At 52.1% G+C, this 14644-nt stretch overlaps 1 protein-coding gene across 1 annotated transcript in view; it reads left to right on the forward strand.

The window, feature by feature from the left end:
- ZFHX4 (zinc finger homeobox 4) overlaps positions 1–14644 on the forward strand; it is a 144666-nt gene that overhangs the window by 70112 nt on the left and 59910 nt on the right. The window contains exon 5 of the mRNA XM_038766534.1: positions 4178–4412. Coding sequence (XP_038622462.1) covers positions 4178–4412 — 235 coding nt within the window. The remainder of the gene's footprint in view (positions 1–4177; positions 4413–14644) is intronic.

Raw genomic sequence — 14644 nt, forward strand, 5'->3', positions numbered from 1 at the left:
AGGGGTTGGGGGGACAGAAAAGCAGCTCAGCAATAAAGAAGCAGCGTGACTTGGTGGAAAGAGCCCGGGCTTTGGAGTCAGAGGTCCTGGGTTCAAATCCCGGCTCCACCAACTGCCAGCTGTGTGACTTTGGGCAAGTCACTTCACTTCTCTGGGCTTCAGTTACCTCATCTGTAAAATGGGGATTGACTGTGAGCCCCCCGGGGGACAACCCGATCATCTTGCAACCTCCCCAGCGCTTAGAACAGTGCTTTGCACATAGTAAGCGCTTAATAAGTGCTATTATTATTATTATTATTCTTGTTAATTCCGGCCCACACTGGGCTCACAGTCTAGAAGGGGGAAGACAGACATCAAAACAAGTAAACGGGCCTCGATATAAATAAATGGAATTCTAGATATATACGCATCGAATGGGTAGGGACTGTCTCTATATGTTGCCACCTTGTACTTCGCAAGCGCTTAGTACAGTGCTCTTCACAACAGTAAGCGCTCAATAAATATGACTGATTGATTGATTGAAGTAAACAGGCATCAATATAAATAAAGCGCTTAGTACGGCGCTCTGCACACAGTAAGCGCTCAATAAAGACGATCGAGGGAATGAATGAATGCAAGGGAGAAGGCAGGGAGGAGGGAGGGAAGCAAGGGGGAGGGAGGGCCCGTCCTCTCCTTCTCTGGCAGAGCCCTTTTCAGAAAGAAACAAAGATAGCGGTAATTAATGACCCCAGCTCTGGGCCAAGAAAGCTTTCTTCTGACAACTCCAACTTAATTAAAACTTAAGACGTTTCAATGGGGCTCCGAAAAGCCCCCGATGGGGCGGGTTCTTCCAGGCTCGTGAGAAAATTTTGTAAATTAAAGGAAGAGCTGTGTTCCAGCGCCAGGCCTCTAATCCCTGTCACTGAAAGAAGCTCTTTAGCCGTCCGTCCGTCCGCGCGTCCGCCCTGCCGTCTGTCGCCTTTCCTTTGAGCCGGCTCCCACACCTGCAGGGCCATTTCTTCCCCCCCACCGCACTTCCTGCGCCGCTCAGAAGAAGGGCCCTTTTTGTGTCTTGCGGAAGATCAGAGAATGGAGGCCGCGCCGGGCCTCTTTGGTTTTGTGCGGCCTTCGTTAGGCCGCGAGGGAGGTCGGCCCCCGTGGCCGGGGTGAAGGTGGGGCTGGGGGAGACCCCGCTTTGGGGCGGACGGACTGGTGGGGGGCCACTCTAGCTAAAGGGGCAGGGGGCTGGGCGGACGGAGCCGCCCGGTCAGTGAGGCGTGAAGGGCCCGCGGACCCCGACCTCCTCGCTTCCGTCCCCTCCTCTCAAGACCCCAGAGAGGGGTGTGCACTGCCCTTCCATCCATTCCCCTCGGCTCTTTGGGGATCCAGAGACCCATTTTGGGGGTCCAGCATCAGAATGAACCCCGGAAGGGGCCGTGACTCGCCAGCAGTTGCCCTGGGGCCACCAGAGCGGGAGTTTCGTTTCCCATCTCCTCACCCCCAACCCGATGAAGGGCCTGTTCCGTCACGGCCAACCTCTTCCCCCAACCTCTCTCTCACACGCGTGCACGCCCTCATTTCATTCCTTCAATCATCTTTATTAAGCGCTCACTGTGTGCAGAGCGATGGGGAAAGAACAGTACGTCGATAAACAGTGACGATCCTGATCCCCAACGAGCTCGCATGGCGTGTGGCAGTCCTGTCTACGGCCTCAGGCCCGCCGGGCCTGGCTCGGTTTCCTTCCCTGAGGAATGTTCATTCCTCAGGGACGGTCTCAATCAATCAATCAATTGTATTTATTGAGCGCTTACTGTGTGCAGAGCACTGGACTAAGCGCTTGGGAAGTCCAAGTTGGCAACATATAGAAACAGTCCCTACCCAACAGTGGGCTCACAGTCTAAAAGGGGGAGACAGAGAACAAACCCAAGCATACTAACAAAATAAAATAAATAGAATAGATATGTACAAGTAAAATAAATAAGTAAATAGAGTAATAAATATGTACAAACATATATACAGGTCTCCTTGAACGGCCCCGGCGAGGCCGCCGTCGGAAGCCGTCGGGGCCTGTGCCGAGAGAGACAGAGACTCCGGGAGAGTCGGGGGAGAGATGGGTGGGGAGACGGGGAGGCGTTACTGTCTTGAAGCTCGATCCGGGGGCTCGTTTATTTTTTTTCCAGTAGGGAGGATCAGGAAGGTCGCGTTGTTCGGCGTGACGGCGTCCAACTTGCAGGTGCCGGCCTGCCCCGGTGCTTTCCGGGAAGGGGAACGGTCTGAGGCGGTGACTGTCCTCGAGGCCGTCCCCGAGAGAGGGACCCCGGCACACGAGGCCGGGCGGCCCGGTCTCCGGGAGAGTCGCCAACGGGTTGGTCTGCTGGCTCCTAACCGTTTTCAGACGTCCAAGCCGGGGCTCGCGTCTCCAGCATATCCTAGGGCCCAGGCCCGGGAATCCGAAGGACCTGGGTTCTAATCCCGGCTCCGCCCCTTGTCTGCTGTGTGACCTTGGGCAGCTCACTTCACTCGGCCTCGGTTCCCTCATCTGTAAAAGGGGGATTAAGACTGTGAGCCCCAGTGTGGGTCAGCTGTGTCCAGCCCGATCTGCTTGTGTCCCCCCCAGCGCTTAGCGCAGGGCCCGGCACATCCTAAGCGCTGAACAAATACCCCAATTATTATTATTTGAGCGGCGGCCAGAGCCAGGTGACTCACTGAGAGTCCTTCATCATCATCAATCGTATTTATTGAGCGCTTACTGTGTGCAGAGCACTGTACTAAGCACTTGGGAAGTACAAGTTGGCAACATATAGAGACAGGCCCTACCCAATAGTGGGCTCACAGTCTAAAAGGGGGAGACAGTCCTTGAGCGTGGAACGCCAACCACTGAACCGCCACCTGTCCTGGGGCCAACTCCCTCCCCCGAACCGAATCGATGAAGCCCCTCGGTAGGTGAGAGACGCCGAGGCCGGACAGCTGAGGCTTGGTCCGGGGGTCCCGCCCCACCCCACGTTATCTGAGCACCCCCTTCCCCCCGTCCCCATCCCCCATTTCTGTCCTGCTCCCCATTTGCAGGGAACTGACGTCGGTTGCCTGAAATGGAGCCACCCCGAGTAAATTAAAAAAAAAAAAAAGGAAAAAAGTTTTTTAAAAATAAAACTACTGTAACCGAATATGTTTGGAAGTTGTAAAAGTTTTTCCATTGAAAAAATCAGAATTTGGAAGGCTCCTGTTACATGCTGTGGGCTGAAATCAGAGTCAGCAGTGCTTGCGAAAACAGATTTTTTTTTTTCACAAAAATTTGTTGCGGGTCACTGTGAATGGTAAAAAAAAAAAAGAGAGTTTCACATCATAGTGTCTGTTTTGCATTAGGTTAAACTTCAAATTAAGTTACTTAACTTTTTAGTGTATCTAACATATAATTAAGAGAAACATTTTTGTTTATAGAAAATGTAAGTTTATTCCATGCATGCAGATTTATGGAAAATTTAAATAAACATTTACGTTTGAGTCAGTTTTGGAAACAGAGTAACCCCTCTAAGATGGGGCCAGGCCGAAGCCGGCCTCGATCGGAATTCCGCCGTCTCTCCCGGCCCTGGAGTTTGTGCTCCGCGGGAAGACCTCCCCCGGCCCGGGAGCTTCTCTCTGCGGTGGAGGGGTTGGGGAGACGAGGGGCGAGTCACGGACGTCCGGGGCTTTGAGAGTCGGGTCCGTCAATCGGTGCTATTTATTGAGCACCCAACGTGGGCAGACCGCAATACTCAGGACTTGGGAGAGTCGATAGACACATTCCCCGCCAACGACGAGCTTCCAGTCCAGAGGAGGACTGTATCCATCGATCGATGGTGTTAGTTGAGCGCTTACCGTGTGCGGAGTACCGTACTAAGCGCTTGGGAAAGGACAGTATAACAGAGTCGGCTCGGTCCCTGCCCTCAGCGAGCTTCCAGGCCGGTCGAGGGCGTGAACAGAAATCAGACCGTGCCAAATCTGGACATGAGTGGTGTGGGGCTGAGGGATGGGTGAATAAAGGGAGCAAATCCAAGCGCAAGGGGCGACACGGAAGGGAGCGGGAGAAGAGGAAACGGGCCCTCCCTCCCCGTCCAGGGGGTCCGGCATCCCCGGGGCGCGGGGATGGGGGTGTCCCCCCCCCGTCGCACCCGGTCGCCCCGCGTCGTCCGCCCTCTGAGCGCCGTCTCCTCCCTTTCAGCACTTGCAGAAGCACGAGGGGGCGGTGAGTCCCGATTCCTGCTACTACTACTGCGCCCTCTGCGATTACTCCACCAAGGGGAAACTGAGTCTGGTCCAGCACGTGCATTCCGTCAGACACCACCAGACGGAAGGGCTGCGCCGGCTGCACCTCCACCAGCAGGGCCTGCCCCCCGAGGACGAGGAGAACCTCAGCGAGATCTTCTTCGTCAGGGACTGCCCGCCCGAGACGCTGGGTGAGTGGACGCCCGCTTCGCCCCCCACCTCCGGTCCTGTGTCTCTTCCCCCATCCCCTCCCGCTCCCCCATAACGTGTACACACCCCAGACTCTGCAAACTCCGAGCCCGGCCCCCAGTGTAAAACACGGCAGCTCTTAATCTCTCCGAAATGAACATATTGTTCCCATTACGACTTTCTTTTTATATCAGTACCATACGCAGAGTCCCGCATGCGGTGACATCTTTAGCAGGCATGCAGGAGGTTATGAAACCCTACCTTAAGGAGGATCTCACAGTGAAATTTTTCCCCCTAGAGTGAGCTTTAATTTCCTTTCTCATGACCAAAGCAATTTGGCTTTCATTTAAAAGTTTCTTTGCTGCCAGCAGCTAATAAGTATAACAGGACTGTAAAACATTCTGAGAGAAAAAAAGATTAATAGTTTTATTTGAGAGAGACCAGTAATTTAAAACATAAGACCCAGTCAAGGCCCATTATACAATAATTCCAATGTTAATGCTACTTTGCAGAATGAGCGCTTAACTTGTTTTTCCTTTAGTTGACCTGGTGCGGGGAAACAGCTAACACGTTTTGAATGGCATTCCCAAACTGAATTAATCTCTGTTCCCCAAAGTGTCCTGTTTATATATGAAATCCAGAAACAGATGGTCTTAAGCTAAAAGCCACATGCGAAACTTTATGCATTAAAACTGCCCATATTGGAATTAAATGAGACGGCTGTGCTTTTGGTTTTAATTATAAACGGATCAAAGGTGGTTTGAGGGTTTGGGTGCACTGAGAAAGAAAGAAGGACTGATTTAGATCAATCATTATTATGCATTTAAAAAGACCGTTTTTCGCTCTCTCTCTCTCTCTTCCTCCCTCTCCCTTTCTACGCCCGTTTCCCGCCCCCCCCCCCCAAAATTTTTGGCAAGAGGAGGCCTCGTCTTAAATCTGTCAGAAGATGTATTTATGCAGTACACCTTTATAAATGTCCCAGTGTTCAGAAACGACCCCGGTTTCGGTCTCGACGTCCGCCGGGCCGGTTTCGGACCGGTCGTGGGAGGGCCCCCGGTCCACCTCTCTCCCCGGTGGGCGCCCGGACGGCCAGTGGACTGGTCACCCCCGACTGCCCCCCGTTGCCCGCTCGCCCCCCACCCCCGTCCGGCAGCTGGGGAGCCCGTCCTCCTTGGAAATCAAACGGCGCCCTAATGAACTGCTAATAGCGGACTAATTGTTCGGTCCTTCACGTGCGACTGTAAATTTTATGGGGCGGTGTTCTCTCTCCCCCCTTCTCTCTCTCCTCCACCCCCACAGCCCCCCGGCCCACTTTTGATGTGGCTGGGGGGGGGGCCTAGGCCGCAGTCGGCAGCAGAGACCCCAATGGGGAACCTGTAAAGAGATCTCACGTGCGCGTTTTGGTTTTTATTTTACTGCGGCCTTGGGAATTGGTCACCCACGGTCGTGGGCCGGCGTCGGACCTGCATTCGAGGACACCGTGGAGGGGGTGCTAGGTCCAGCGGGCCTGGCTGGGGGGGTGTGGAAGTGACAAGCGCCCAGTCCCCCCGGCACCGAACTCCCGCTAACCTCCTGGAGGTCCTGCCCACCCTCGACCTCCCCACGGGGGTCTTCTGGACGGGCCGGCCTGCCGGTCAGTCCACCGGTGGTGATGACCGAGCAACCGTAAGCTCGCTGTGGCCAAGGAACGTGTCTGCTTATTGTTCTGTTGGACTCTCCCCAAGCGCTTAGTACAGTGCTCTGCACACAGTAAGCACACAATCAATGCAATCGACTGACCGGCTCGGTGTGGGCCGGAGGGAAGGAAGTGAGTTCCATGTGTTCCTTCCAAACCCGGAGCTGGGCGTGGGGGGCCCGGAGGGAGAAGCCCACATCCCCGCTTCCCGGGAAACTCCAGGGTCTGGGGGGGACGGGGGGCGACTCACCCGACAAAACCCTCAGTGATATCAGGGAGGAAAAATTCTGATTAATAAGGATAGTGTTTTCATAACCTCTGCCGTCGTATCTTTTATTGGTCCCTCGCTCGCGCTCTTTAGAGGAACGGTTTTTACGCGTCCGGATGGAAAACCGAATGAAGGAGAGGGGCTCTCTGCGACGGCTGGCCCGGGGCTGCTGGGAGGCGGGGGAGAAGCGGTGGCCGGAGGCGGGGAAGGTCGGAGTCGCTTTTTAGGGTTCTCCGGGAGAAGCGAGAAGTGGTCGGCTTCGGATGTGTGCCCGGCCCGCTCTTGGCTTGGGCCTCGCCCAACACTGGGACCCCGGCGGCACTGGGGGGCGGAGGGTGCCCGTGCCTTGGTTGGGCCATGCCGAGGGTGGGAAAGGGGTGGCCGTGGACTGGTCTCTGGGGTGTTGGGTCGGAGTCCACCCGGGCCTGCCCCTCTTCAACCCGCGCTCCTCCTCGGGCCCTGCTTTTCGCCGACTGGCTGGCTTGGTCTACACTGAACCATCGGCGGGACCCTCAGGGTTGGACCCCGGCCCCTTCTCCGGTCATCTGGCCTGTCATCCCGGGTGGCGGGGTCAGGATGGGGGTGGGGGCTGGCCAAGGCCCAATCCTTTGAAAGCGGGAGAGAGTGGGGGGCGAGGTGTTGGCAGCGGGTCGCTCAAGCAAGCCCAGGGGTGGACATCCAGGCCCTCCCACGTGGCTGCAGCGGGCCCCCCTCTTCCCGGCACCAAGCTCGTTACGGGCTGGGAATGCGGCTACTAATGCTGTCGTGTTATCCCCTCCCAAGCGCTTAGTACAGAGCTCTGCACCCAGTAAGCGCTCGAAAAAATATGTTGAGCGATTGGTTGGTTGAGTTATCCGTTACGGGAAGGGAAAGTGCTAACTCTGTTGTATTGTCCTCTCCCAAGCACTCAGTACAGTGTTCTGCCCGTAGTAAGTGCTCAGTAAATACGTCGAACGATCGGTTGATTGAGTAATTCTGTTAGCTCTGCTCGTTCTGTTGTATTGTCCTCTCCCAGGTGCTCAGTACAGTCCTCTGCACACCGTAAGCGATCAATAAATGCCACCGATGGATGGATTGTGGCCCGCACTGGTCGGTGGTTTTTCTCACCCCAAAGCAAGAGGGAATGGCCTCAGACACAGGCCTTTCCCCAAGCTAGGCCCATGAGGGAGTTTCATTCATTCGTTCAGTCGTATTTATTGAGCGCTCACTGTGCGCAGAGCACTGTACTAAGCGCTTGGAAAGTGCAATTAGGCAACAGATAGAGACAATCCCTACCCAACAGCGGGCTCACAGTCTAGAAGGGGAAGACAGACAAAACTAAACAACTAGACAGGCATCGATACCATCAATATAAATAAATAGAATTATAGATATATACACATCATTACTAAAATAAATAGAGTAATAAATATGTACCCAAGTGCTGTGGGGCGGGGGAGGGGGTAGAGCAGAGGGAGGGAGTCGGAGCATTGGGAAGGAGAGGAGGAGCGGAGGAAAAGGGGGGCTCAGTCTGGGAAGGGCTCCTGGAGGAGGTGAGCTCTCAGTAGGGCTTTGAAGGGGAGAAGAGAACTAGTTTGGCAAGTTTGCATTTTCAGCGGTATATATCAGGGACGCTGATATATCTATAGTAATAACAATAATAGTAATGATTGTGGCACTCAATCAATCAATCAGTCGTATTTATTGAGCGCTTACTGTGTGCAGAGCACTGTACTAAGCGCTTGGGAAGTCCAAGTTGGCAACCTATAGAGACAGTCCCTACCCAACAGTGGGCTCACAGTCTAAAAGGGGGAGACAGAGAACAAAACCAAACATACTAACAAAATAAAATAAATAGAATAGATATGTACAAGTAAAATAAATAAATAAATAGAGTAACAAATATGTACAAACATCTATACATATATACAGGTGCTGTGGGGAAGGGAAGGAGGTAAGATGGGGGGGATGGAGAGGGGCACGAGGGGGAGAGGAAGGAAGGGGCTCAGTCTGGGAAGGCCTCCTGGAGGAGGTGAGCTCTCAGTAGGGCCTTGAAGGGAGGAAGAGAGCGAGCGTATGGCCGGAAGACAAGCCTTCCCTTCCCTTGATCCAGAAAAGTACTCATCGGCGAGATTTAATCGACATTCTAATCTGTCCTGTCATCACCCGGGCCCGGGGTGACGTGCTTATGTGCAGGCCACCGTTTTCTCGTATTCCTCCCACGATGGCGCGGGCCCTCGACTGTCGCCCGGATTCTGCAGTTAGGAGGGAGGCTGGTGAGACCGAGCCTCATTGGAGCCAAGGGATCGCCGCTGGCCTGGGGGTCCAGTGAGGTGGTCCCTAGGGGGCATTCTGAGGACGCCGTCAATCCCCGTTCTTCCGCGTCGGACCTTCTCCGCAAACATCCCTCCGTCTGAACCACAGCCCACTATTGGGTAGGGACTGTCTCTATATGTTGCCAACTTGTACTTCCCAAGCGCTTAGTACAGTGCTCTGCACACAGTAAGCGCTCAGTAAATACGATTGATGATGATGATGATGATGTCCTCAGAGAAGCGGGGCTGACGGGGCGGGGGTCGGGGCAGGGGGTCGACCCGGGGGTGGGCAGATGATTGGGCTGGGCGGCCAGTGTGGGTCTGTCCGGCGGGCAGGACGTAGCTGATCTTTGTCGAGGGTGAAGGCCGCGACGGGCGGTCGAGCTGTGGGGTGAGTGTGAGATTCATGCAATCGTATTTATTGAGCACAGCACTTAAAAAAATAAATAATAATGGTATTTGTTAAGCGCTCTTCTAGACTGTGAGCCCACTGTCGGGTAGGGACCGTCTCCATATGTTGCCAACTTGGACTTCCCAAGCGCTTAGTACAGTGCTCTGCACACAGTAAGCGCTCAATAAATACGATTGAATGAATGAACATGTGCAAAGGACTGTTCTAAGCGGTGGGGAGGTTACAAGGTAATCAGGTTGTCCCACGGGGGGCGTCCACAGTTTTAATCCCCATTTTCCAGATGAGGTAACTGAGGCCCAGAGAAGTGAAGTGACTTGCCCAAAGTCACACAGCTGACAGTTGGTGGAGCTGGGATTTGAACTCATGACCTCTCACTCCAAAGCCCGGGCTCTTTCCACTGAGCCACGCTGCTTCTCATAGATGATGGAACTGTGGTGCCGGATTGAAATGTGTCTGTTTATTATTCTACCGCACTCTCCCAAGTGCTTAGTGCAGTGCTTTGCACACAGTACACGCTCAGTACAGCACTTAACGTGTATATCTGTGATTTTTTTTTATTTATATTGATGTCCGTTCACTTGTATTGATGTCTATCTTCCCCCTCTCCAGACTGTGAGCTCGTTGTGGGCGGGGGTTGTCTCTCTTTATTTCTGTATTGTACTTTCCCAAGCACTTAGTACAGTGCTTTGCACCCGGTAAGTGCTCAATAAATACGATTGAATGAATGAATGAATGAATGAATGAATGAATGAGTGGGCAGGAGGGGGCTGACGGGCAGTTTGGGGCCGGGGGAGAGATTGGCGAGGGTTGGGTGGCCAAGAGCCATTGGAGGTGATCGAATCGTGGAGTGGAGAAGGGGAGGTTGAGCTTTGGCGTAGACGTGGACCACTGGAGATGACAGAGCCATGTGGTGGAAGCTTGTGTGGGGCATTGGAGATAATAATAATTAATAATAATAATAATAATAATAATAATAATAATAATAATAATGGTATTTATTAAGCATACTATTTGCAAAGCACTGTTCTGAGGCCTGGCGGGGGATACAAGAAAAGCAGCGTAGCTCAGTGGAAAGAGCGCTGGCTTTGGAGTCAGAGGTCATGGGATCCAATCCCGGCTCCACTTTGTGACTTGGGCAAGTCACTTCACTTCTCTGGGCCTCAGTCACCTCATCTGTAAAATGGGGATCAAGACTGTCAGCCCCATGTAGAACAACCGGATCACCTTGTAACCTCCCCAGCGCTTAGAACAGCGCTTAATAAATGCCATCGTTGTCATATTCTATTTATTTTATTTTGTTAGTATGTTTGGTTTTGTTCTCTGTCTCCCCCTTTTAGACTGTGAGCCCACTGTTGGGTAGGGACTGTCTCTATATGTTCCCAAGCGCTTAGTACAGTGCTCTGCACATAGTAAGCGCTCAATAAATACGATTGATGATGATGATGATGATGATCATCATACAAGGTGATCAGGTTGTCCCACGTGGGGCTCACTGTCTTAATCCCCATTTTACAGATGAGGTCACTGAGGCCCAGAGAAGTGCAGTGACTTGCCCAAAGTCACCCAGCTCAATTGGCGGAGCCGGGATTTCAACCCCTGACCTCTGACTCCAAAGCCCGGGATCTTTCCACTGAGCCAGGTGGGCAGGAGACGGTCGAGCTGTAGCTCTTGCATGGGCCTTTGGAGGTGATGGAGCCATGGTTGCCCATCCATAGAGAAGCAGCGTGGCTCAGTGGAAAGAGCCCGGGCTTTGGAGTCAGAGGTCATGGGTTCAAATTCCGCCTCCGAAAATTGTCAGCTGTGTGATTTTGGGCAAGTCACTGCCCTCACCCAGGGAGCACCTTAATAATAAGAAGAAGATATGTGGTATAATAATAATAATAATAATAATGGCATTTATTAAGTGCTTACTATGTGCAAAGCACTGTTCTAAGCACTGGGGAGGTTACAAGGTCGCAGTGGGGCCACAGTCTTAATCCCCATTTTACAGATGAGGAAACTGAGGCACAGAGAAGTTAAGTGACTTGCTAAGCGCTTACCATGTGCTAGGCTCTGTACTAGGCACTGAGCTAGATGCAAGTAAATTGGGATGTATGCAGTCCTTTTTCTGACATTCATTCATTCATTCAATCGTATTTATTGAGCGCTTACTGTGTGCAGAGCACTGTACTAAGTGCTTGGGAAGTCCAAGTTGGCAACATGGGGTTCACGATCATAATCCCCATTTACCAGACGAGGTAACCGAGGCCCAGAGATGTGAAGTGACTTACCCAGGGTCACACAGCAGACAAGTGGCGGAGGCGGGATTCGAACCCAGGTTCTTCCGAGTCCCAGGCCCAGGCGCTTTCCGCTAGGCCATGCTGCTTCTCAAGGCTCCCCCCAAGGGTGCTCTCCCGGCCTCAGGGACGGAGGCTTAAATTTCCCGTCTCCTCTCCCACCGGGGGAAATGATCCCCACTCCGAGCTCCCGCGGAGCCCGGAGAAGGATCCCTTTGCAGCCATCCCGCTCGCTCCCTTTAATCAAGCGGTCCTTCCGAACGAGGGATAGAATTGATAGCTGGTATTGATTGCTTGCGGCATCACCTAATCTCCACTAAATGTAGGAAGCTTTTCAGATCTACGGAGGTGGCAGAAAACGTCTCTTGATGATGCTGGAGGGAATTCAGGTTCGATCCCGTGGTCCGTCTGCTGGAGAAGGGAGGGAGGCAGAAGAGGGATTTTCCTAGAAGTCTGGGGGTTTGGTTCAACGCTTCCCGCCGTTCCCACCCCCTATCCCCGTCCACCCCTGCCAGAAATTTGGAGGTGCCCGGGGTGTGTGTGTGTTGAGGGAAGTTAACACACACGGGTGTTGAGGGAAGTTAACACACACGGGAAAAGCAGCACGGCCCAGTGGATAGAGCCCAGCCCTGGGAGGGAAGGAAGACCTGGGCCCTCATCCCATCTCCGCCACTCCTCTGCCATGTGAAGCCTTGGGAAGTCGCTTCTTTTCTCTGTGCCTCAGTTCCCTCACCTGTAAAGTGGGGGTGAAGACCCTGAGCCCCACGTGGGACAGGGACTGCATCAAAGCCGATTTGCTTGTGTTCGCCCCAGCGCTCCGTACAGTGCCTGGCACTGAGTAAGCTCTTAATAAACCGCGAGCATCACAGTGGGCAGGGAATGTGTCTGTTTGTTGTTGTATTGTAATAATAATAATAATGATGGTATTTGTTCATTCATTTGGTTTTGTTCTCTGTCTCCCCCTTTTAGACTGTGAGCCCACTGTTGGGTAGGGACTGTCTCTATATGTTGCCAATTTGTACTTCCCAAGTGCTTAGTACAGTGCTCTGAACATAGTAAGCGCTCAATAAGTACGATTGATGATGATGATGATGATTCATTCATTCATTCAATTGTATTTATTAAGCACTTACTGTGTGCAGAGCACTGTACTGAGTGCTTGGGAAGTCCAAGTTGGCAACATATAGAGACGGTCCCTACCCAACAGTGGGCTCACAGTCTAGAAGGGGGAGACAGAGAACGAACAAAGCATATTAACAGAATAAAATAAATAGAATAAATATGTACAAGTAAAATAAATCAATAAATAGAGTAATGAATACGTACAAACATATATACATATATACAGGTGCTGTGGGGAAGGGAAGGAGGTAAGGCGGGGGGGATGGAGAGGGGAAGCGCTTACTATGTGCAAAGCACTGTTCTAAGCGCTGGGGAGGTTACAAGGTGATCAGGTTGTCCCACCGGGGGCTCACAGTTTTAATCCCCATTTTACAGATGAGGTAACTGAGGCACAGAGAATAATAATAACGATGGCATTTATTAAGCGCTTACTATATACAAAGCACTAAGTGAAGTGACTTGCCTAGAGTCACACAGCTGACAGTTGGCGGAGCCGGGATTTGAACCCATGACCTCTGACTCCAAAGCCCGTGCCCTTTCCACTGAGCCACGCTACTTCTCTACTCTCTTGTACTCTCCCATATGCTCCCAAGGGCTTAGTACAGTGCTTTGCACACAGTAAGCACTCAGTAAAGATGATTGAATGAATGAATGAATGAATGAATGAATGAATGAATGAATGAATGAATGAAATACCACAATTATTGTTATTAAAATGGAGCTTAAGACTGTGAGCCCCAACAGGGACTGTATCCAACGTGATTAGCTTGTATCTACCGCAGCGTTTAGTAGAGTGCCTGGCATATGGTAAGCGCTTAACAAAGACCCCCAAAAATATGCATTCGGATCTTTGACGTTTTATACCGTCTCCGCGATAGCTGCTTATGTGGAGATTGTGAGCCCCGCTTGGGACTTAGAACAGTGTCTGGCACACAGTGAGCGCTTCATAAGTAATAATAATAATAATAATGGCATTTATTAAGCGCTTACTATGTGCAAAGCACTGTTCTAAGTGTGGGGGGATACAAGGAGATCAGGTGATCCCCCTTTTAGACTGTGAGCCCACTGTTGGGCAGGGACTGTGTCTATATGTTGCCAATTTGTACTTCCCAAGCGCTTAGTACAGTGCTCTGCACACAGTAAGCGCTCAATAAATACGATTGATGATGATGAGGTTATCCCACGTGGGGCTCACGGTCCTCATCCCCATTGTACAGATGAGGGAACCGAGGCTCAGAGAAGTTAAGTGGCTTGCCCAAGGTCACACAGCAGGCATGTGGGGAAGTCGGGAGTCGAACCCGTGACCTCTGATTCCAAAGCCCGGGCTCTTTCCACTGAGCCACGCTGCTTATAACGTAATGGATAGAACTCGGTACTGGGAATCAGTAGTTCACAGGCCCCAGCGCTGCCACTTGTCTGCTGTGTGGCCTTGGGCAAGTCGCTTCGCTTCTCTGTGTCTCAGTCACCTCACCTGTAAAATGGGAATCGAGTCCGTGAGCCTGTGTCCCACTCAATTTACGCGTATCCACCCTGGCGCTTCGTACCGTGCCTGGCCCGTAGTAAGTGCTCGATGGATACTACAGCTATTATTATTACCAAATAGCACGATGATTTATTATCACCGGGACGTGGCTGTCTTTCCCATAATGGGAAGAGAGTTTGGGGCAGGGAGGAGGGAACCGATCCTGGAGAGAAGGATCGGTTGGAGTCAGGTTCCTGGTTCGGAGTGGGAGTCGAATCCGATTTGCATTTGGAAATCAAACCAGAGGAAGGTGTTAAGGCATGGTTACCGGAGCAGATATAGACGCGACGTTCATTGGGGTTGGGTAGGGACTGTCTCTATATGTTGCCAATTTGTACTTCCCAAGCGCTTAGTACAGTGCTCTGCACATAGTAAGCGCTCAATAAATACGATTGATGATGATGATTGGGGTTCAGTAATCGGTGCGAATCCTGATTCCTCTTCCGCACCGTTTCCCCCTGACCCCTTTGTCTTCTTTTTTATCTGGTACTTCACTGGTGAGTAATCGTTGCCGGGAAGCCCATTATACAAGGACAGCAGCCTCTGCGTGAGCGAATTCGCTCGTAGCTATTTTGCTCCATCCGAAGCCCGCTAATATATGGAAATTAAAAACGCGGGGTTTTCGGATCGCTCCCGTTTGAAATAAAAACCGAATCCGATCAGTC

The sequence above is a fragment of the Tachyglossus aculeatus genome, chromosome 25 (assembly GCF_015852505.1).
Source record: "Tachyglossus aculeatus isolate mTacAcu1 chromosome 25, mTacAcu1.pri, whole genome shotgun sequence".
Taxonomy (NCBI): domain Eukaryota; kingdom Metazoa; phylum Chordata; class Mammalia; order Monotremata; family Tachyglossidae; genus Tachyglossus; species Tachyglossus aculeatus.